The sequence below is a fragment of the Phlebotomus argentipes genome, unplaced genomic scaffold (assembly GCF_947086385.1).
Source record: "Phlebotomus argentipes unplaced genomic scaffold, Phlebotomus argentipes genome assembly scaffold_18, whole genome shotgun sequence".
Classification (NCBI taxonomy): domain Eukaryota; kingdom Metazoa; phylum Arthropoda; class Insecta; order Diptera; family Psychodidae; genus Phlebotomus; species Phlebotomus argentipes.
The window spans coordinates 9760203-9783072 of NW_026776177.1; the positions used below are offsets into that span (position 1 = coordinate 9760203).

The following is a 22870-nucleotide window of genomic DNA, read 5'->3' on the forward strand; positions in this document are numbered from 1 at the left end:
ATTCGTGATCTGGCTATATTTTCCCCTTGGACGAATATATTTTATATATATTGGTAAGCATATAATTTTTCCTTTGCGATTTCAAAATCATTCTGCCCGTAAAGCGCCTGATTTTTACATGAGCCCGCATCAGAATTTCCCTTCCAGGTGAAATTCCGGTCAGTCCTAATGAATACAAACATCATTTCTGCTGTGGATATTCTCGGAAAATCATTAATTATACACGCTTAAATGTCTTCCGGTGAAGCGATCCCGAACACAAAGAGCTCCCACGTCGAATGATTGGAAATTTATGGCGTTAAAGTGGATACAGTTGAATTAAAAAGCACTCTTTGGACGCGCTTTGGCACATTTGCCTGGCAAGATTGGCTCCTTTCAGCGCCCTTTCGCTGGGCGGGGGATTTAATTAAATATTTCCTGCTGAATCAGTGTGTGTGCATTTTAATAAAATGTTCCGATGCAGAGTTTTGTTGAAAAGTTAATTGGAAAATGGTGAAACTCAGCTTCCGTCTGTGAGGACATTTAATCTGCAGTTCTGCATCATTGCACGAAACATGAGAAAGTAGATTAAAGTTGAGTGTAAACACCTATACTGACAATTTATAGCGCGCAGTGTATAAATTTACCTGTAGGACATACTCTTGGCATAAATTGTCTCGGCGCTGGGGTTGAAAAGAGTATTGGCGTAATTCAACAAGTTTTACACGACCGAGGGTGCTTGCTGGCGGTCGGGGGTGAACGGAGGGCGCATGTGCGCCCGAAGGGTGCGCTCGGGTGACAGCCGGCTTGGGATTTGACTTCCCCTTCGCTAAATGCCTCTAATATGAATTTTGTCCTCAATCACACATAAAGAGGATTTCAGTTCAGTTTTGCATCTTTTGCCGTGAAGAAAGCCCGCGTTTCGCCTCTCCGCAGAAATGCCAGGACATTCTTGACTGTGTACTTTCCTCCCATTTCGCTTCCCTCTGTGTGTGCGACTCACTATCGATTCACCCCCGCTGAACGCGCTTCTCAGCTCAATTTTCGGCCTGTCGGCGAACGAGTGGACAAAATGCGAAAAGTGCTTGGCGTGATAGTCCAAATTGACGTTGTGGGGTGAAAATTGTGGGGTGGAAAAGCGATTTTTTCCACCATTTTACATGGGCGCTTATTAAATTAAGAGATACTTTTTCACACGTATTGATTTGCCATTTGCTTCCTGGTCGCTTTGCTTCGGCAATATTCATGAACTATCAGCACAATTTCATTTACTCGCGTGAGCAATTCTCTTCCAATTGATTGTGCTTTGAGCGGTTAGATAAACTTGCAGAGTTTGTCGCTTGATTTCAGCGGTGCGGGGAAAGTAAAAAAAGTCCTAATCAACAGTAAAGTGCAAAATGTTCATGTCGGGATCAATTTTACTCAAAATTCATCGTTAAGCAGTAATGAGAGGTAATGTAAAATTTATAGAGTGTAGTTGTTGTAGTCTCAGACACTCTGACAAGTAACTTAAGCGTGTCCGAACATCCAACAGATTTTTCAGGCAATTTTGAGCTGAAAATTACCCAAATGAAAACATATTTTAATCCATTTGAGAGCATAAAAAATAATTGCAACCCCACAAAATGTGTGAATTTTCCAGTTTGTGGTAATCACAGGCAAATCTCTGTGTATTCAAAAATTGCGACAACAGGACTAAAACGCCACCACAATTAATACGACTGTGTGATAATGATGATATAAAGTGCTGAAAATCACGTGAGACTTTAATAAAATGCCATGTGTAATGCGATACGGAAAATTCGGGATTATCCCATGCTCGGCGACATAATTTATGAGTGTTTATCGTGAAATAAATTTTCCCGAGCCCACAAACAAAAAGAGGACCGAACACGCGGCATCGCAAATGAATCACACACCAGAAATCCCATCAGAATCAATTAAACCCTTGGCAAAAGAGAGAGAGAATTAAAAGTGAAATGTGATTATATTTGAAGTTTATAAATTCACCCTCTGCGAATTCTGAAAAAACCCCTTCCTTTCTCTCTCGTCCCTAAATTTATTCAAGAGCAATAATCTGGCAACTGCTCTCTTAATGTGTCTGCACTTATTTATGAGTAATCGCACCGCAGTGGGAAGTGTTATTGCCACCGAGACGAGACCAGCGAAATGTGGATCGTAACTCCCTTCATCTGTGGCGTGTTCCTGCTCTGGAGCACGCCATTTGTCTCCAGCTACTTGAACGTGTTCATCAATCAGAAGGAGATGAAGAAGTTAATGGGTGAGTCTTCATTCTCATTTCTTCTACTTATTGTCAACATTGACATCACAAACTTGCGCGACAGTGTGAAAATTCTCGAGATGAAATCTCTTGAGGGAGAAGTATTGCGGATATTTCCTCTATTTTCCACCCCATAAACCAAAGAAAATATTGCAACACTTCCTTCGCCTTCTATGGCTTCCTTTCGTCGGTGCTAAAAATCCGAAGAAAGGATTTTACGGCATCACAAGACACTGCCATGACTGAAGGGACTGAATTATGGATTCCCACAAGAAGGTATATCATTACCAAATGCGGGGAAAAATCATGGTGAATTTAACATGCGAGAAAGTGCCTCATTCGGCGATAAAATTTTAATGAAGTGCGTCCTTAGCGGACCTGAAATATGGCCCTCAATGGGTGTCTGGACTGCGGAAGGACGGCCGAAACGACTCTGTGAATCCCCGGAATTAAATAAAGCGAGATTTGGGATTAAATGTTCAGTATATATTTTATGGGGGATATTTATCGAGCACTTCATGGCTTAATAGGCGATTTCCATGCCTAAAAACTGAGCAATTCAACTACAATTTGCAGATTTGGGGTTGTTTCAATTGTCGATAACTCTGAAATATTTATCGGTTTTAGGGTTTTATAAACACTGAAGTGCCACTGCATTATTGATATTGATATTGATTGAAGCTTATTAAAAATTCTAGACAACATTCTGTAGGAAATACTAATGAAATGTTGAGAAACTTTTGCATTCTTGTGCTCTTGATCGTGATTAGAGATTGTTGGAAGTTTAGATCTTTTTACTTATTCTGGTTGCATAGAAAAACTTTAGCTGAATGATAAAATTTAGGTTAAGCAATATCAAAGTGTTGAGCGAAATGTTTGTAGGATGATGAAACAAACATAGTTTTAGTAAGAAACAAAAAGTTTCAGAAAATAAATAGGAAATTGTGAGAAAAATTTACATTTTGACGAGTAAAGTTAAAATATGGAAAAGTTTTAAATTAATTTCAAACACTATTCTGATTTATTATTTGTGAATCATTTTCAATACTATTTCGTTTAATCTTCCACATATTGTTTCGACCGCAGACGCAAGTTCTTCTTAATGAATAGCAAGAGTTTCTTAAGCACATTTGATTCTTCCACTGCACATGATTAAATCTTGAACTGTGATTCTCAAGATGCAGCTTCATCTTGAGCTTAATTTATGTACATTATTTTCCAATTTGCTCCCACGAATATTCATCTTGATATACCAAACGGCAAACTGAATGTCAGTGAAAAACGATACTGTGAGAAAGTTGTATTGCGAATGCATAACAATTTCCACTGAATTTCCCCGATACTTTGTGGGATTTCTGATGCAGAAGCACTTTTCCTCGAAGCGTAATTCGATAGTCCTTTTTGCGGAATTTGCAATGATAATACATATACACAAAAGGAGACGCAGGAAAATCCTTCCTCGCTTCAGCCATTCGCCATAATTGCATATTGATTTTTCTTGAATAAACATTTATTTTGCAACTTGATAGGGAATCCATAATGATTCCATTTCATTCGGCGACTGAAAAACAAGGAGACTTTTGGGGTTGTCTAAAGGAGGATACAAATGACTCGGGATGTAGTCATTTCAATTGTGCGCCAGCAAGTTGGTAATGGGACTTTTTCACCCATCATCCGAACACTCTCATGAAGGCTGAAGCTCACTCTCTCGTCTGATACATTGTGAATTTGTTTATCTACCATCAAATGGCTTTTATGGCTTAAGTTGAATAAGATTGAAAGAGAAGATGTGTATTTCGTGGAGCATTCATTTCATTGTAGCATGAGTAATTCAATTTCCATATTTATTGCTACTTTCCTCCCAAGGCGGCCCTCCATTTGTCTCATCTCGCCCCGAAACTATGTACATTGAGCCAACTCCGGCAGAAGAGTTATGCCTCGCACACTCTCCCCAGATCGCCCGCCGGAATATCGCAGGGGAGAACCGGGGCGATAAGAGGCATTCCTTATTAAAAGCAGAGTCTCTGCTCTCTTGTGGTGAAATTGCAATTATGATAAGATCTTCACCACGAGAGAGTGATGAATAGTCCACGTCTCGCCCTCACTTCTTCACCTTTCCATTCATCCTCTCTATTCAAATGGTGGCCGCAAAGAAGCCCTCCTTATTGACTTTTCCAATATTCCGATCATAATCGAGACTCTGCGCTTTAGTCATTTGTCACAGATCATATCAGGGCGGCCGATAAGCCGACAGAAGGGTGACTCTCTCTCTCTAGCTGGTTAACTCCCAAAATAGGGATTTGGTTTGTCTATTAATTCCATCTCTGGCCTCAATTCACCGCATTCACGAGATTGCCCAGATGAAGTTAATTTATCACGATGAAACATGAGTCTATTTGCGCTAATTCCTTCTGCCCAAATTGCTCCCCGAGCAGCCCTTCAATAAAGTCCCACACCCCTTTTTCATATTATCACAAATTGATGTTAATTTCAACTCTCCTGGCCTTTTGTCTTTGGGTGGGAAAATTGAGCTTCGGAAACTTTTTAAATTCCACTTCTATACTTCACGTTTCATCTTTGCGTGCTTAATTGCTTTTTCCCCGGGAAAACATGAAAAATCGCGCACGAGGGAAAGTTGAAGAAACTCTGATGAGGAACACATTTACTTCTTTCGAACAATTTTAAAGTTTCACGATTAATTGACACTGTCCGTCGGGTTAATGATGTCTTTGACAGAGTGTTGCCCGTAATTAAATCTCAAGGGGTTCTTTTTCAAAATTGTCATCGGGTTGGTGACCCACGGAAGGCATGAAACAATCGATTTTGATAATAATTCTGTCGTATTCTTCTCTCTATCGCATTCAGCATCTAAATTACGCATATTGTCAACAAGTATTAGGTATTAGTCTATATTCACAGTCGAATAAGTGGCTATAAATTCTCATATTATCCTTATAACGTATTGTCTGATTTTGATGCTTTACTGTCACTAAGATCAATTTTATCTGCCATTAATGAATAGGCAAATCAGCGGATTCAATCTGCCTTCAAAATTAACAACATTTCTCGAAAATGTCACTTAAATTCCACTCCGCTTAATACCTTAAGTAATTCATGGGGAAATTAAGTGCAGGCCAATGAATTATTTAAATATGAAATGAACGACAGAGGGAAGAAATGTATTGAGAGGGAAAAATTGGTTAAACGACTCATTAGTTATTCAAATTTCAATTATTCTCTTTGAGTATTTCTCCATCGGAACGATGCAGTTCTTTGAGAATTTCATTCGAAGAGTCATAAAAAAGCTTATTTTCACCATAACTTAATTCTCATATTTCACAACTATAATATACATATTTTGCGTCAAGTTCTTTTTCCCTCAGAATGAGCGTCTCTTGATTTCTTCTTTCATACTTACTTTCAAGTGAATTTTATTGATGGAATTTATTGCGTATTCCTCGAGAAAATACTGTGTATTCAAATGGCGCTGCGAAATTGAAAATAAGACGCAAACAGAGATTTTCCACCCACTTATTTCGCCCGCAAAACAAATCATCCCTGAGATAATGCGAGCGGATGATGGCATTCTTGGAGATGGAGGAAGACGGAAAAATCACCTCGAGGAAGAGCATTTTGATGATGGAAGAATAACAGCAAACATTCTGTCCAGTCTTGTTCATAATTAATAAATGCTGCTGCTTTCACGATTTTCCCTCAGTGTGTTTTCGTGAAAAATTCACATGCGAAGCAATTCATGAAATAAATATTATTCACATTATTTCAACGTTGCATAAGTTGGGTGGATTTTCTAGCACACAGCCAGAAACATAATGGTTATTTTAATCAATGCAGAGAAGTTTGGAAAATAAACAAAATATGTATACAATTTATCTGCAGTGTGTTTTCCCCGGATTGCAGAGATACTTTTCACTGTCCGCCAAACTCATTTCCAATTAACAGAAAAACAATTCAATTAACAGAGCGATGAAAAACCCGCCCATTTTGATGCAAACGAATTGTTTATATTTCCAGGACTCGATGCTGAGTTATTTTACGTTCACGAAGGAGTGGTTAATACATATGCAATGCTTTTCGTGGTTCCCGTTCCAGCGAATGTAAATGACTTGGAGTTTTCTTGGCAAAGCCTTGTCGAACATCCGGTATGATATCCTTGATTTATAATACATCACATTATACCTTAAATTCCGCGCCACTGCCAAACAGTCGCGCTGAGAGCAGGGAAAAAAATGGGGTGAAAGAATGGGTTGAAATGTGTGAAAAGGAGGCTAAAACAAGAGTGTGGAATTTTTTTCAGCACCTTCGTGAGAAAAGTTTGTGTGTGAAGAATCTCCTCCTTTCGCCTTTTTAGCTCTCCTACTCCATCAACATCGACTACGCCACGGAGTTGGGTGCTCTGCTGCCGCCAGAGCTCAGCATTCCCGCCAGGGGTGTCGTTCCCAGAGTCCAGGACACTTTCACAGTTCATTTGCCGTGCTCCGGAAAGGAGTCCGAGGAGATTCCAGTGGCCATTAATCTTCATATCCGGGCGCCTTCTCGCCGAAACGACACCCGCCTCAATTTCAAGCGCAATAAGATCTGCCTCAAAGGTCAGCATGCTTTGCCATTCTTTGCCCGGGATGCTGAGCGTGAATTATTTTCAGGAAGTCCCCTAAGCCAGAGGGGAACATGACAATGTGTTTGCGGAAGAGGGGCTTACGCACAGAGCTTCTCAGCCAGAAATATGAATATTAGCCCTCGGGAGGTGGGAAAACCCATTCGTTGAGGGAAATGGAAGCACAGGATGCGGCAGTTCAGGTGCAGAGTTGAAGTTTTTCACTAAAATGATACAGAAAATACATCAGGGTGGTTCAATGCGGCCCCCAAAATGCGATTTTGTAATCATTCTAACAAGTTTTAACAAAGATATGTAACTTTCCCTATATCTTTGCTTTGACTTCATTATTTGTCTATTATTTCTGAAAAGAACATACATTAAATATGGATGAAAGCAAGGAAAAATGAAAAGACTTTCCGCAGCACTTTGACTGCCGCACGCTATGTAATAGGATTATGAGCTGTGAAAGGAATCCTTTTAAAATCTCTTACCAAATCCTCTCATTTCTCCTCGCATATCACAAAATCTCATTGCTAACGAAATTCTTTGTCACAATTCGCGTATTTTCGCTCCAAATTATCCCATTTGCAGGCCAAGTACAAATCCAAAGATCGCTCTTTGTCTGCTGATGAATATTTCAGGCATCTCAAAAGAGACAATAAGAGACATGCCGCTTTTATCTCACCACTAAATATTAGATAATGTCGCAGCCTTGTTTGCCATCTCTGCGGCTTGGACAACTTTCGCTTAGCATGCTCAATATGCATTGAAGTATGGCCTTTTGTGTGGTCGTCTGAAAAGTTTCTTCTTTTCGCCAGGACTCAACTCCATGTCGCCGTCGCCGGCCAAGGCCCCGTCGCAGACCTCGGCGCTGCTGGGCGCCGTGGCGTGCGCCCTCGGCCTCGTGCTGGTGATTGGCCTCATCGCCAGCGCCATGTACATCCGGGCGAGGAAGCAGATCCGACAGGACTCGCTCCAGTAAGTGGCATCATCTGCTGCGACAAGCCATTCCCAGGCACCCCCCGAAAACCACCCCTTCTCGCCTCGATGTGTGAGCCAATGTGATACACTTTGCTTACATTTGTGCGCCGGATGTTGCAAAATTAACTTGGCTATAGAAACAACGCAGAGAGCACAAAATTGAATTATGGAAATTCGATAAATTCCCAGCCAGAGATACACATTTCGTCCTGTGCTTGCGTCGAATTTAAAATAACACAATTTCACTCCGCCTAATAAGGAAATAATACGGGGTGGAACACTTCCTCTGCTGAAAGCCAATTTCAGCTTCGACTGGCTCATGGCGCTTGGGAAAAGGATTTTCGTGTCACGAACGGACGAGAACTCATTATTGTCAGATAAAAAATGCTTTGATAATCCAATTTGGGAAAAAATCTCTTGAAGTTTAAAGTCAGGTTTTCAACTGTGCCATTTATTTTTATTCAGAAAAACCACATTTAATCAAAATGTAATGGGTTATAACATTTTATCCTGAATTTTTCTTTCGAAAACAATGCAAATTGTACACAATGCAAAATCCACAAATGACCAAAACCACTAAAATTATAATTACGATATTTATAGCTGAAAAATACATATTTGTATACTCCTTCTTGTCCATTTCTAGGGATGTGCAATTGGAGCAGTCGTAAATGCAATTAGTGGCAGTTTTGTTGTGCAAATAAACCTGACGCTCATTGATACCAAATAAAGTAATAATTTCTGAAATATTGCTAATAAATTCACTCAAATTTCTTATAAAATCTTCATTTGAGACTGTTCCATTGCGAAAATTCTGTCGACTTCCCACCAAAATTGCTATGTCATGAATTTGAGAAAACACATAGGTTTGATTGTACCAAATTCGACATTCACTGTAAGCAATGAAATCTTCTGTTTCTTTCAATATCTGAGTGTTCATTTCTCCTACATTATAAAGTAATTCTAGAGGAGTTATTTCGCTTTTCAGAACCAATTCGTCGCAAAATTTCATATTCTTATCGCAAACTTTGTTGATTTCATCCAGATTTGGCAAACACTGTAATTTAGAATTGATCATCATGATGTCAAGGAACCAACAAGATGAAGTCTTGACGAAGAAATTTGAAAATACACCGTTTTCTGGATACTCAGGAAGAGCGTAGAAAACTGGGTGCCAATCAAATAAGTTCTTGGGCGATTTTATTCCCGAAACTGTTGAACAATTCCTGGTAGAGGCTTTTGATTGTCCCAAAGCCAGTAAACTTACAGAAATGCACACGAAGGAAAAGAACTGCATTTTGCTACACTTAAGCTAAAAATGATTGAACAAGAAGAAAATTCTTATTATATGAACATATTTTAGATCGTTAAAAACTCATTGGAGAAAGCGTTTCGTAATCAAGTTCATACAAACATCGAATGAATGAGGAAATCATATTTCCAAATGGACTCTTCGAAAGCAATTTCCAACATTATAATCATTATTTTCTCTTACACAAATTCTTACAACGATTCTTACAACCACGCAAATTGCACACAATGCAAAAGCAACAAATGGTCAAAACCACTGAAATTATGACAACAATATTTGTATCTGAAAAATTTATATTTGTACCATTTTGACCATTTTCGTTACTTATTTCTTGAGATACGCAAGTAGAGGAATTGTAGCAATCATAGACGCAATTCGTGACACTTTTGTTGTACACATAAACCTGACGATCAGTAATATTGAACAAATTGATAATTTTCGATAAATTTTTCACAAATTCACCCAAATTTTTAGAAAAATCATCCTGAGACACTTTTCCACTGCGAAAATCTTCAGGGTCTTGACGACTTCCCACTAAGATTGCCATGTCGTGAATTTGGGAAAAATTATTGTATATATTGTACCAAATTCGACATTCACTGTAAGCGATGAAATCTTCACTTTCCTGCAGAATCTGAACGTTCACTTCTTTAAAATTGTAAGATAAATCAAAAGGAATTCTTTCGTTTTTCTCAACCAATTTATCGCAGAATGAAAGATCCTTGTAGCAAATTTCATCAAGTTTATCCTGATTTGTTCTATAAGCGAAATTAGTACTCTCATATCCATGTTCAATCTCGAACAACCAGCAAGATGAAGTCATGAATAGAAAATATGAAAACAAGCTGTTTTCACGAAACTCTGGAAGAGCGTAGAAAACTGGATGCCAATATACAAATTTTTTGGGTGATTTTATTCCCGAAACTGTTGAACAATTCCTAGTAGAGGCTTTTGATTGTCCCAAAGCCAGTAAACTTGCAGAAATGCACACGAAGGAAAAGAACTGCATTTTGCTACACTTAAGCTAAAAGTGATTCAACAGAAAGGAAACACTTATTATATGAAATTGATATTTGAGGTCGTTAGAAACTCATTGGAGAAGTGTTTCGTAACAAATCCTAAGAATGATGAAACCAGATTTCTAAATGGAACAATTTCTAACAATCATTATTTTTTCTTACACCAATTCTTACAACAATGCAAATAGCATTTAATGCAAATGCCACAAATGACCAAAATAATAATACTTATGACAACTATGATTATTATTAATTCATAACTTTTTGATTCGTCGTGTTTTTTAACATCAATTTTTCGGTTTTCTGCAGAAGAACAAAAACTCAAGTCAATGAAGTTATAAATGCAATTCGAGGCACTTTTGTTATGCAGATAAATTTGACGATCGACAAGATCAAAGGCTGATATGAAATCCGTAATATTTTTCACAAAATCACTCAAATCTTCAGCGCGAAGATCATCGGGATGTAGTCGACTTCCGACCACGATTCCCATGTCGTGAGCAGTGTTATCCGCACTGGTATACCAAATATTGCACTCACTGTAAGCGATAAAGTCTTCACTTTGTTGCAGTACTTGATTAAATGAAGATATCTTGTATTCTTTCATATATGACAATTCGTCGTATTTCATCAATTCAGCATTGAATGTTTTATTATTCATACGCAATCTTTTATAATCCATCGAATATTCTATACCGAAGGCGTAATCGAATGTTTTCGGAGATCTCACATTGAAAGTCCAACAAGAAGAACTCATGAGCGAAGAGCATATAAAAGGAAAAGCATATTTGTAATAAGGCCATGCGTAAAACACTGGATGCCAATCAATCTCTATCGTATTAAATTTTCCTCTTGAAAGAATTTTACAATTCTTGGGAATTCGCATTGAAAATGCGGTAGAAAAGATCAAAAAAGCACTCAAAATAAGTGTTAAGGGCAACATTTTGCCCAAAAATCACATAGAAAACTGAGCATAGAAAAGATTACAGGGTGTAAATAATCATTAGAAACTCATTAGAAGAGGTTTGGCAACTCAGTCATGAGAAATGGTTCAAATTTGTACAATAATGACAAGAATTTGGGAAAGAAGTCTTGAGAAATAGAAAAAGTCACTGTTTCGTCAAATAATATTTATTACATAAATTTGTCATGATTATTTCTTCTTGAAGCAATGCAAATTGCACACAATGCAAAACCCACAAACGACCAAAATAATAATACTTATGGTAACTATAAGTTCATAATTGTAAGTTTTTTTTTCAATTCCTCAAAATCGATGTTTTGTTTTTCATGCCAATAGTTAAGCAAATCTGTGCAATTGTAAAGACAATTCGTTGCACTTTTGTTATACAAGAATATTTGACGATAGCTTAGATCAAAAGCAATCAAGAATTTCGATGTGTTTCTGATTAAATTACTCAAATCTTCAACGCTAAAATTATCACGATGAAGTCGACTGCCGACTAAAATTTCCATGTCGTGAATTTCAACATCGTTATTGTATTTATTGTGCCAAATTCCGCACTCACTGTAAGCGATGAAATCCTCAGCACTTCCAAGAACACAAACATTGTTTCTTTCCATTGTCAACTCACTAGGAATTAATTTTTCTTGATTTGTCATCTCAGTCCACAATGATCTGTTAAATCGATAGAATGTCAGCAATTCTTCATTGTCTGTTTTATTTAAAATCTTCATCTTCATTCACGCTGAATGTCCAACAATTTGAAGTCACGATGAATGCATATTCAAATGGAGAGAAATATCGATATTGTGGCAATGCTAGAAATACTGGATGACAATTTAATTCTGAATTATTGGATATTGCAACCAGAACTGATCCAGGAATAGAAATACTCATAGTATGTAGTCCTTTCAGGACATTAGAAACTCATTTGGAAAACGTACGTGTTTCCCAACCGGGAAATGAGAGCGACAGAATTTTTCAATTTCAATTTACACACATTAATTCAATTTCGGCTTGATTAAGTGTTCTTGATATGTGAGTCCATAAATGAATTCAAAAATGATTAAAACTGGAAATTGCTTCATTTATCAACCAAATATTTATTCATTGCTCATAATGTTGGCGATGTGGTATTTGCTCTCCCTTCGCAACTCATCAATTCGCCCATCCCCCAAAAAACCGCGACCATTTCGAATAACATGCAAAATAATATCAATTTCCCGAAAAATATGGCCTTTATTAGTTGGCCGAAGCACAAAATGATCCCAAGCGCCACTATATCAATTAAATATTCATAATTTTGAGCTCCAAAAGTGCCTGATGGCCTGCGGCGTCATCGACGCACTCTCATCCCTCTGGAAGAGCCCAAAAAATTATCAAAATAATTAATCAGCCCATAAAACGTTATAAACTGCTACAAGTTTTCGCATTATTCCGCCCTGGGAATGAATTATCACATTGCGAGAGTCTGTCAATTTCCCACCCCTCGCCATTCGCCTAATGGCACTTCTTTCACCCTCAGCACCAGCTTCACCACGGCGGCATACGGCAGCAATCAGAATGTATTCATCCGCCTGGATGCTGTGGGACGCCCGGCGAGCATCAACAGCGACTCGTACGCAACCATCACCAGCCTCAATAAATTCCCGCTGGCGGAGTCGAAGAAGAACTGTGAGTGTCTCCCTCGAGAGCGATTTGCCGTTTGAATTGTAATCACTAGCGATTTTTGCGCAATTTCATAGGGCTCGGCAAGCCGTCCTCGCCATCGCCATATGCCACAGCTCTACTGGCTCTGCCGCAGGCACAAGAGGTGGCAGAGACGATCTACTCCAAGCCCGAATCTCTCTGCCCGTCTCGCGTCTCCTACTACGCTTCTTCTCAATTGACTCAGGTAATTGTCCTTTCCCATGACTGTAATTGACGTAATTGACACAATTTTGATAAGTCGTTTTTGTGCTTTCGCGAGTGGGCGGGGCTTATGAATAGGCGGAGCTTTGAAAACATTTTTCCACAAATTCAGAAAATTCTTTACCGAATATCAGATCAAAAATAGCGCGGCCATGAGTATTTTTCAATTGAAAAATGCATGAGAAAACGTTCAGCTAAGTTCGAAGAGATCTGTCGAGACATCATTAAAAACAGTTCCAAAGTGTTGCAGACTGTAAAGTTATCTTTTTAAATTCCTATCACTTTTGGGAATCGAAGAACTTTAAAAGATATTTGTCTGATTATCCCAGATTTTAGATAGTTTATATGTAAACTCGATAAAAAATAAGTGAAAGAATGGAGATTAATGTGTTCTGACAAATTCCTTCTAAAAAATACAATAAAAGAAAGGGTCTTTTGTATTTGCGCGTGAAAGGCCTGAAATCGTGACAGAATTCAAGCTTTGTTCCAAATTAGCAAAAACATCACAAAATAAGACGTCAAGAGCATTTTAATAATTCATTATAATCCCTTCACGCTATCTTTGACTCGGCGCGCCACCCAATTATTTAATTGCTTTGCAATTCAAATTCCCATTGGGAGCTTTCAGCGCGCGTTGGGAGCGGCACGAAAGCCATATTTCATGTGGGACACAAATTTCTGCGATACAGAGAGGAAAAAATTCCAGCGTGGCGCCAATTTATTAATTCAAAGAGTCAATTTTACACCTGACCACATTCACTGAAATTCACGTGATATTGCGTGACAGATTTGCAGCCTGTCGACGCCGCGCAGCTTTCACAGCAACGTGTTCGACCCGAAGGACAAGCTGAGGCGCGTCGCCGTGCCGCAGGGAACCATCCACTGCCGGGACGTCGTCCAGGAGGGAACATATGGGCGTATCTACAGCGGAATCCTCCAGAACGCGCTGACTGGAGAGGCGCACGAAGTGCTCGTAAAGACTGTCGTAGGTGAGTGCTCTGGCTTAGGGGACGTTTGCAGATAAAAGGGAGACAATTTCGGGATAATGAAGTGCTACAGAATCGATTTTCGGGTCAATGCGATATTTGAACAGGCACGATTTTTAGGGGGAATTTCCACCCCCTCGACCATATATCACATTTCATTTCGCAATCAGCGGGAATTCAGGGGACGCGCCGATAGTTTTCCGGTGAATAATGGACTATCTCTCATCAAAGTCTCGCCCTCTCCTCTCTTTATTTACCCCCTGTCCTCGTCAACGTTATACAGTGTCGCAATTATCGTGTGCGAAAAATATCAAATTTTCAAGAGTCTGCGTTGACACCTCATTAAAGGCTGATTAAACTTTTATTCTGTGATAATACGTTGTCAAAGTGTGAATTGATAATTAAAATCTGCAAAAACTCATTAATTCGGTGAATTTAAAAAATAAACAGCACGAACCGAAATAAATATACCAGAAGCCAGAATATTGTATTACACAATGGTCACTTTGAAAGCCTTACGTTATGCTTGCAGTAATATGTTCTGAATTTTGCTCATAATTTTCATAAATAGTAGGCAAAATCACAAAATTTAATACACAATAAATCAAATCAATGTAAAGATATACAATCCATATTGTGTTCTTAATGTTCAGCTCATGAAAATTACGCTCAAATTTAATCCATTATAAGCTCAGCCATGCAGCAAGAGAGATATTGTTTTACATATTTCACCTGACACAATGTTTTCGCGGTATCAAAATTCTAATTAACGCTGGGTTTTGCTTATACATTTACGTCCAACTCCTCTTACATCGCCAGACTGCTAAATACCCCTCTCTTCCGACACCCTTTGATTGCCCATGCTTTTATAAGAAACTTTGCGCCAATTGTTCTCCAGTCCAAACTTTTCACTTTCAATTCACACCTGATAACGCTCCGTGATAGCGTCAGAATTGGCAAAGTTCGCCGGGTTTTACAATCATTGGAAATTTCATTGAATTGGAAAATTTCTCCCCTCCACAGATGGTGCTTCTCTGACACAAGTTGCCTTTTTACTGACTGAAGGTTCCATCCTCATGGGAGTTTCGCATCCCAATCTGCACAGTCCCGTGGCGGCGTGCATGGAACTGCCAGGCCCACCCCAAATCGCCTACCCGTGGCCGCTCAATGGGAACCTCAAACTGTGCGTATTGATTTTTTCCTCGGCAGCTCTGTGTGTAAATATTTTCACGATTCTCATCTGCAATTCCAGTTATCTGCAGAAGAGCCGGGAGAATTCCAATCCTCCGAGCACACATCAATTAGTTGAGTTTGGCTTGCAAGTCACCAGAGGATTGGCCCATCTGCACTCCATCGGCATTCTGCATCGCGATGTGGCCACGCGCAATTGCGTGTAAGTTGCGCTATTAGTAGGGCTATTCGTAGACTGAGCTACATAACCTCACTTTGCAGCATCGACGCTGAGATGAATGTGCGAATTTGCGACAGTGGCTTGTCCAGGGATCTCTTCCCAGACGACTACCACTGCCTGGGCGATAATGAGAACAGGCCCGTGCGATGGCTGGCCCTGGAGACGCTCCAGAAGAAACTCTTCGTGATATCGAGTGACGTCTGGAGTCTGGGAGTGCTGTTTTGGGAGCTCACGACGCTGGCAGCGATGCCATACGAGGAAGTCGATCCTTTCGAGTTGGAGGCCTATCTCAGGGACGGGTATCGATTGGCCCAACCCGTCAACTGCCCTGATGAATTGTGAGTAGTTGGAAAATTGAGGTTATGTCCCACTATTCGACTAATAATTGGCGGTTTCCCTCGCAGCTACACTGTGATGTCGTGTTGCTGGCTTCAGGATCACGCGCAGCGACCTTCTTTCCCACAACTCATTGCATATTTGCATGACTTTCACGCGGATTTGGAAAAGTACATCTAAGAGTATATTCGTAGACACGCACACACAACTTTATCAATAGAACCATTAATATTTCATGTATCTGAATATGATATTACTATGTAATACGATGTTGTAACTTCCAAAATAACCCATCATTCACCACATCGTAACCCACTATCAACTAGTCAAAGCCATATCTTAACACAGTACACTAAAAGTCTATAGCTAAATATCTTCCAACAAAAGGAACAACCATATACCAAAGAGAAGCATTTTGGAAGACAATAAGTATCGTTAATTTAATGGACGTTCAGAAATATGTAAGTTTGAAAGAGATGTTAATATGGAAAAATGGGAATAAAACACTTTGTCTTCAGATCATCGCGCGAAGAGATGGTCAGCTGGGTCGCTCTTCAAGCGTGATTTTCATCATTCTAATTGTTCTAATAACTTTTTCGGAGGAAATGTTCGTAATTTCATGTCTTTTTCTGTAAATCTCACTGTATTGCTGTCTCAAGTGGCCATTTCAGCGACAAAATATCTGTAAAAACCACACATTTTCTATCTAAGTGTATCGAAAAGAACCACAAGAAAATTTTTCTGTCTAAAAACATACCAAAGAAAAGCAGACGTTGTGTTCATCGGAATGTTAACTGGTGTTGAAATCGAATTATTATTATTAAATGTGAACCCATATATAAAGTCTACAATGAAATGGATTGTATCTCATATTAAATATGTATTTTTAACAATATTTCGCCTTTTTGTTGTTGGCAATTTGGGGGGGAACGACTGTTGCGGCGAGAAACTCTTTTGAAACCATGAAACACGAAACACTTAACGGCGCCGTTTTACCGCTAAACTGTCACGACAGTCGCCATGATTCTCCATTGTAAGCGAGTGCAGTGCAGTGTTTGGTAATCACGACATCTCTAAAAATAGTGTATTTTAATTATGATACCATTCCTCTGACTCTTCTGCTGACACAAAAGTGATTTCGATTAGTTGAACACCATTTCAGGTGAGTTATGCACGGTGTTTCGCTGGGGAATTGGGAGAAATCATGAAATGAGGTTGCTCAAAGATTCGCCCTTTGTCATCAAAGTGACACTCTTTGCATTCCGCATCTCGAATTTAACACAGTTTTCTCGCTATTTTCCCCCACAAAAGCCCCTTCATGGAATCAAAAATCCCATTTTCAATTGCCTTGGCGCAATTGTGAGCACGATTTTCGTCCTCCGCAGCGCCAATTCTGAACATCCATCGAGGTAGCATTGAAATCTTTCGTGGTCTGCAGAGATTTTGTGGGACAGCGCGAAGTGACAAAAACAAATATCAATATTTTCAATGCACACTCGGCGCTTTTCAGGGCTGCTCATTGTTCTTTCTCGCTGAAGCCTACAAATTCGTGACAAAGGACAATTGTTCGAGAATTTCTCCAACTGCCCAAAACGCGCCCAAAATTCAATGCACTTCGGAAATTTGTACAGTGGAAAAAGCGCTGCGAAGCGCCCAAAACAGATAATCTCATTCATGTGTGGATTTCGATTCATTTATTGTGCGCTCGCAATGCAAATATGTATTTATTCGATATAAATTCGCTTATCGGCAAATGGAATTATCCAGCTGCCCAGAATCGAGAATGACCAATTATTCCTCGGTCGCTTCGAGCTCGGCTTTTGCCAGTTAATCGGGATTTGCAAAGGCGAAATATAATTTCTGATGACTAAACACTCGCCCGAGGCTCGGCTTTGCCAGCAATTAGTGCGGATGGGAGGCAATTTGGCCGCCCATCGACTTGCAGGCTCACGTTTCGGCCCCTTGATGAGGGTTTGCGATGGTCGAAATTCCACTGGAAATGTTTCATTCGGCAGGATTTAATAAAAACCACACAATTGACCACAAAAACAACCCTTTGATTAATTCGATTCTGGAGCTAAAACCAAATTTCAAGTGTTTTTTGCTTTATTTGCGTGCAAATAATATATCGATTTTCCCTGCTTTTCAAGAGATTGATAATTGCTATAACATGATTATGATTTTGGGCACTTAAACTGCAAGTTCCCTTTTGCAAATTGCTTTCTACAAATGTGACTCACACCAAAATGTACTCGAAGCTTATCAAAAAACCCCCTTTTCCCTCCGCAGAGTTATGAGATGAGCCTGAAAACACGCTCTCTGGTTTTCGTCACGTTCCTGGGCAACTTCGTGGCCGTGGGGCTGCTGGTGGCGGCCTTCACCACGGATCGCTGGGTGGAGGCGGACGCGCGCCGACACAACAGCAGCGAGTCCACGGGCCGCGTGAACCTGGGCCTCTTCGCCGGCACCAAGGAGCTCAACGTGGGCTATGGCGCGCGCAAGCACGACATCTCCGTGCCGGCGTTCATCGCAGCCGAGCCCGACCTCATGAGCTACTGGCTGTGGCTGGGCACGGCGCTGGGCGGCGGCCTGGCGCTCTTCAGCAGCACGGTGGGCGGCATCGCGGCCATCCTCAAGTCGGCGTCGCGCCGCAAGCGCAAAGGCACCGTCGTGCTGCTGTTCGTCGCCAACGTGGCGTCCGTGCTGTCGCACCTGATCGCCTTCGCGTGCTGGCTGGCGCAGTTCCTGCTGCACCTGCACGAGAACGTGCTGTCGCGCGAGGACCAGAGCAACCTGTGGTACACCGGCGGTCTGGCGCGCCTCGGCCTCAGCTTCCACATCCTCGTCCTCGGAATTGCCATCGTCGTGCTCAACATCGTCTGCCTCATCATCGCCGTGCTCCTGGAGCGCAAGGAGCACCGCGTGCCGCCCGAGCTGCTCTGTGACGAGAAGACGCAGGGCGTGATTATGCTCTACTGAGGCGCCGACGTGCGAAACACACTCTCGAATACCTTTTCTACAATCATTTTCTACGCGAAGTAATTATTTTTTTGTACTTCTCTTTGGTAAGATAACATATCAAAACTACGATGAATTAAGAATAAAGACTTGAAATGAACGCCTTGAGTTGCATTTCGCAGATTCGTTGCGCAAAAAGAGCCGTAAAAATTCTGACATTCACTCATTTCATCATCGTGTGTCTTAAGAACACTTCGCAAGCCTCAAGTTTCTCAGCATCTTTTCTTCCTCAGCAAGTTCTCATGATTATTTCAATGTTATCTACATTAAAAGAAGAAAAACCCACTCAAATTCCGCCTCTTATCGCAACTATTTTACACACTTGTTGAAATTTCTCCTCAACATGTGAAACTAAGTGAAATGAAACACGTTAAGTATTACACGAGAAACTCTCTTACATAAAATGTGCAGTAAAGTTGATCATAACGCGTTGTTTGAGCAATTTCAAGTGCACTTTCGTGCTCATAATGACTAGAATTTCTCGGGATTCGCACTGCGTGGCGAAGCGCGTTTCCCACTGTCTTTTTCCCGTCCTCTTTCGAGACACGGAAGCACTTCTGCTATCAATTCCATTAGCGAAAATCAGCAATCTGTCGCGTTTTTGGTCGCTTTATCGCGCGCCAATTTCCGACGCACAACACACTCGATAGTCGCGCGCGAAATGTCCATCGTTGGCGAGAAGAAGTTCTCCAAGTCGCGCTACATCATCTCGCCCGAGGGCATTCTCAAGCTCATCGGCATCGTGCTGATCGTCGCCGGCGCACTCATCCACCACTTCTACACGGCCCTCGCGGGTCTGCTCTTCCCCATCACGGCGGCCGCCACGGGCGCCGGCTGTCTGCTGCTCTACCTCATGTTCGCCACGGGCGCCGTGAAATGCGCGCTGCGCTGCTTCAACATCACGGACACCGTCTGCACGATGATGTTCTGCATCACGCTGCTCAGCGTCTCCATCGTCACAATCACGTCGGACGACGTGCGCGTGCCGTCCGAGTATTTGCCTAGCGTAAGTACACGGTGACTCACACAAATTGTACCGCTTTTCAGTCGTGAGACTTCAGTGTGATTTTTATTAGCGATTAGGATACTTTTTAACTCTTTCGCGATAATTGGATTAATTTTTGACTCCAGAAGAGAATAATTACTTAACTTACAATCCGTATTTTTCAATTATTTCCTTAGAAGAAAGGGAAAGAAACACGAAAACAGTTTCCTAATTTGATAGAATTGATCCCAAAAACCCTCTACATCATTATCTTTTCCAAAAGAAAACTTACATTTCTTAATTTGGCAATAAAATTCTCTTTCGTCACACTTTGAAAGTGCGCGTGCAGAGAAAACCTTGCAATTTTTGCGCTTCACCTTGTGGAAATAACTGAATTAATCTTCTTACCCAAGTTCTTACTTTGCAATGTGTGCAGGTTTTGGCGATTGTCGGCTCAATTTGCCTCGCCACGAGCGCCTCCATCTTCTTCATCCGGCTGAGCCTGGAGAAAGAAACCGTGTTGGATGAGAATGACGACCAGGCGTCCACCGTGACGCCCACGACAACATTGCGCCCTCGCAAATCTGTGCTCATTTGATTGCATAATAAATTTATTGTATCATTGTTAGACCGCAATTCCCATGTCGTTGGCCACCTGGACGGCGCACGTTCTCATCATCTCGTCCTTGTGCTGATGGAAGCTCTCGATGGCGCGCTCACGGACCTCCGGCCATTGGGAGAGCTCCTTGTAGAGCGGCCGCGTGAACTTCATGCGGAAGTTGCTGTTGGCGAAGGCGAAGATGTCGTCGAGTGAGTCCAAATTGCGCGCCAAAATGCACATTCTCAAGTATCTGAATCTGATCTCCGAGTTCCTCGTCTCGGCGAACTTGTAAGCCTTCGTGAAGGCGGTCAGTTTGTCGCTGCCGAAGACGACTTTCTGATCCAGCAACTTCGACAGCATCTCCACAATCTGCAGACTGGACAGCGGCGTTTGCAAGAGCGGCGAGTTCTCGATCTCATGGATATCCTGAGAGTCCTTCCACAGCTGTGCGTGCTTCTGAGCCGCATCCACGAGACTCGTGTCGTAAGCCGGCACTTCTGGCGGCATGCCAGGGCTGAAGAACCACTTGTCCCAATCAATCTGCGCGAGGATTTCGCTGTACTTGTTCTCGTGGAAGTACTCGAAAACGGTGCTCTTGAAGTCATTGCTCTCGATCGACTGGAATTTGTACTTGTTCAAGTAGAAGCGCAAGAAGGGGTCGAAGACACTCGGTCCGCCGAAGAGATTCTCCAGATATCGCAGGAAGGTCGATCCTTTCATGTACGGCACCGTGGAGAACGCGTCGTCTGGCGACAACTCCGTCAAATCCGGCACCAGCTTCTGAATCTCCGGCTTGTCCTTCAGCTGCACATTCATGCAGTCCTTGAGCTCACTCAGACCCAGCAAGGAGTAGAAGTCCCTGAACGCCTCCCCATTGATTGCGCCCTTGATCTTGTCCTCCACGAACACCGTGAAGCCCTCGTTGAGCCAGAAGTGCTCGAAGTTCCTGTTCGTCACCAGATTTCCCGTCCACGAGTGCGAGATCTCGTGCGCCACGACGCTGACCAACGACTTGTCGCCGGCAATGATTGTGGGCGTGACGAAGGTCAAACAGGGATTCTCCATGCCGCCGAACGGGAAGCTGGGCGGCATCACGAGCAAATCGTAGCGCTTCCACACGTACGGACCGCAGATCTCCACGGCCTTCTCCAGGAAAACGCTCGTCTCGCTGAACTCCTGCGCGGCCTCACGCACCAAATCACGCTCCGCCCACACTCTGGTGCTGCAGAAGGAGAAAGAATACAATGAGTAATGCAATATCTTTGATTTGTGACTCATTTTACATGCGTTGCAAATTTTTTTTTTACTTTGAACAGCAAAATAGACAGGAATTGAATCGAAATTCATTGAATGTGAGATCAGACGATTAGAGTCGGAACTGGTGTCAATATTTCTAATTGAGAAGTTAACTCAATTGACTCAATTGAGAGCTCAATACTCACATCGGCGACAAGTCTTCGCTGACCAAATCTCCCACGACGATGGCCAGCAAGTAGCTGGGAATCGGCACTGTCTGCTCGAAGCTCGTCACGCCCTTCTGCTTGTCGCTCTGGATGGCGCTCATGAGCGCCACGAGCTCCTCCGGATGGCGCACTCTGGCCGAGTACGGGAACTTCACGGCCGGCGTGTCTTGACAGGGCATGAGCGAGCGCGCGTGGATGGATTGGCACTGGCTGAAGAGGTAGGGATGCTCCTTGCCCAGTGTCTGCTCCTTGGAGAGCCACAGCAGGCCGCTGGCCTTTGGCGAGGTCTCGTATTCCACCAGCAGCGTCACTTTCCCAGACGTCATCGTGGGCAGATCGATCGTGAGCTTCGATCCGATGTTCTCCGTGAAATCCGACACGCTGAACGTGACCGGGAAGGATCCTGCCGGCTGCACGAGACTCACACCGGAGATCTTGAGATCGCTGACGTCCAAGAACTGAGAAAACACCGAGATAAACAGATAAAAACTAATTCCTCAAGCAAAAATGTTGGTGAACTCACGATTTGGTCGATTTGAGTCGCCGTGATTTTCATCGAAATCTCCGCGCTTCCGCTCAAGACACTCCTCTGGAAGTCCACCGTCCAATCCAGCTTGACATGCGTCGTGACGATTTCATCTGATAACCAGAGAAAACCAATTAATTCTTTTGAAAAAAGCGCAAAGAATGAAGATAAATTTACCGGCGTTCGAGAAAGAACTCGGATCAACTTTGCTCAGTCTCATTTTGCACTGGTCAATTCTGTCGGGAGGGGCAAAATATGTGGAATAACACCTGTTTTTCTCTCTATTTTCACACTGAATTGCCAAGCACTTGTACTTGTCGTGTGCCTGAGGACTTGACTGATTGAATATTGTGAAATAAAACACTTGAAATTGCCTTTTTAGCGATAAAAAGGCGATAAATGCTACACTCGAGACCTTCAAACACTCCAGTGAATTCCCCTACTGACCCTCTGGCGGCGAAGAGCGCAACAACTGGCTGACA

The 22870-nt window shown here is 41.8% G+C and overlaps 4 protein-coding genes across 4 annotated transcripts; 3 read left to right on the top strand and 1 right to left on the bottom strand.

Annotated features, from left to right (window-relative positions):
- Nucleotides 1–749: 749 nt before the first annotated feature.
- LOC132259134 (tyrosine-protein kinase Drl) lies at nucleotides 750–16666 on the top strand. The gene is made up of 13 exons (XM_059756685.1): nucleotides 750–764; nucleotides 853–971; nucleotides 2214–2260; nucleotides 6293–6420; nucleotides 6630–6867; nucleotides 7694–7853; nucleotides 12677–12825; nucleotides 12897–13045; nucleotides 13850–14051; nucleotides 15072–15231; nucleotides 15301–15441; nucleotides 15501–15797; nucleotides 15864–16666. Exons 1-13 carry the CDS (start codon nucleotides 750–752, stop codon nucleotides 15973–15975), a joined length of 1917 nt encoding a protein of 638 aa, XP_059612668.1. The 3' UTR covers nucleotides 15976–16666.
- A 158-nt stretch (nucleotides 16667–16824) lies between these two features.
- LOC132259301 (uncharacterized) lies at nucleotides 16825–18940 on the top strand. The gene is made up of 2 exons (XM_059756867.1): nucleotides 16825–16957; nucleotides 18085–18940. The coding sequence occupies exon 2, from the start codon at nucleotides 18094–18096 to the stop codon at nucleotides 18772–18774; it is 681 nt and encodes a 226-aa protein (XP_059612850.1). The 5' UTR covers nucleotides 16825–16957; nucleotides 18085–18093; the 3' UTR covers nucleotides 18775–18940.
- A 471-nt stretch (nucleotides 18941–19411) lies between these two features.
- LOC132259433 (uncharacterized) lies at nucleotides 19412–20410 on the top strand. The gene is made up of 2 exons (XM_059757069.1): nucleotides 19412–19819; nucleotides 20235–20410. Exons 1-2 carry the CDS (start codon nucleotides 19475–19477, stop codon nucleotides 20394–20396), a joined length of 507 nt encoding a protein of 168 aa, XP_059613052.1. The 5' UTR covers nucleotides 19412–19474; the 3' UTR covers nucleotides 20397–20410.
- On the bottom strand, nucleotides 20392–22842 carry LOC132259432 (leukotriene A-4 hydrolase). Its single transcript, XM_059757068.1, has 4 exons — nucleotides 22566–22842; nucleotides 22386–22501; nucleotides 21842–22320; nucleotides 20392–21621 (listed from the first exon to the last, which is right to left on the bottom strand). Exons 1-4 carry the CDS (start codon nucleotides 22606–22608, stop codon nucleotides 20424–20426), a joined length of 1836 nt encoding a protein of 611 aa, XP_059613051.1. The 5' UTR covers nucleotides 22609–22842; the 3' UTR covers nucleotides 20392–20423.
- Between the last annotated feature and the right edge of the window lie 28 nt (nucleotides 22843–22870).

Bases quoted from the DNA above. Each gene is read 5' to 3' on its own strand.
- LOC132259134 (XM_059756685.1), top strand. The intron at 13,046-13,849 runs GTAATTGTCCTT...ATTGCGTGACAG, and splicing joins CTTCTTCTCAATTGACTCAG to ATTTGCAGCCTGTCGACGCC. The intron at 14,052-15,071 runs GTGAGTGCTCTG...TCCCCTCCACAG, and splicing joins GCTCGTAAAGACTGTCGTAG to ATGGTGCTTCTCTGACACAA.
- LOC132259301 (XM_059756867.1), top strand. From the start codon at position 18,094: ATGAGCCTGAAAACACGCTCTCTGGTTTTCGTCACGTTCCTGGGCAAC.
- LOC132259433 (XM_059757069.1), top strand. From the start codon at position 19,475: ATGTCCATCGTTGGCGAGAAGAAGTTCTCCAAGTCGCGCTACATCATC. The intron at 19,820-20,234 runs GTAAGTACACGG...CAATGTGTGCAG, and splicing joins CGTCCGAGTATTTGCCTAGC to GTTTTGGCGATTGTCGGCTC.
- LOC132259432 (XM_059757068.1), bottom strand. From the start codon at position 22,608: ATGAGACTGAGCAAAGTTGATCCGAGTTCTTTCTCGAACGCCG. The intron at 22,502-22,565 runs GTAAATTTATCT...TCTGGTTATCAG, and splicing joins GAGTTCTTTCTCGAACGCCG to ATGAAATCGTCACGACGCAT. The intron at 21,622-21,841 runs GTGAGTATTGAG...CTCCTTCTGCAG, and splicing joins AGCGAAGACTTGTCGCCGAT to CACCAGAGTGTGGGCGGAGC.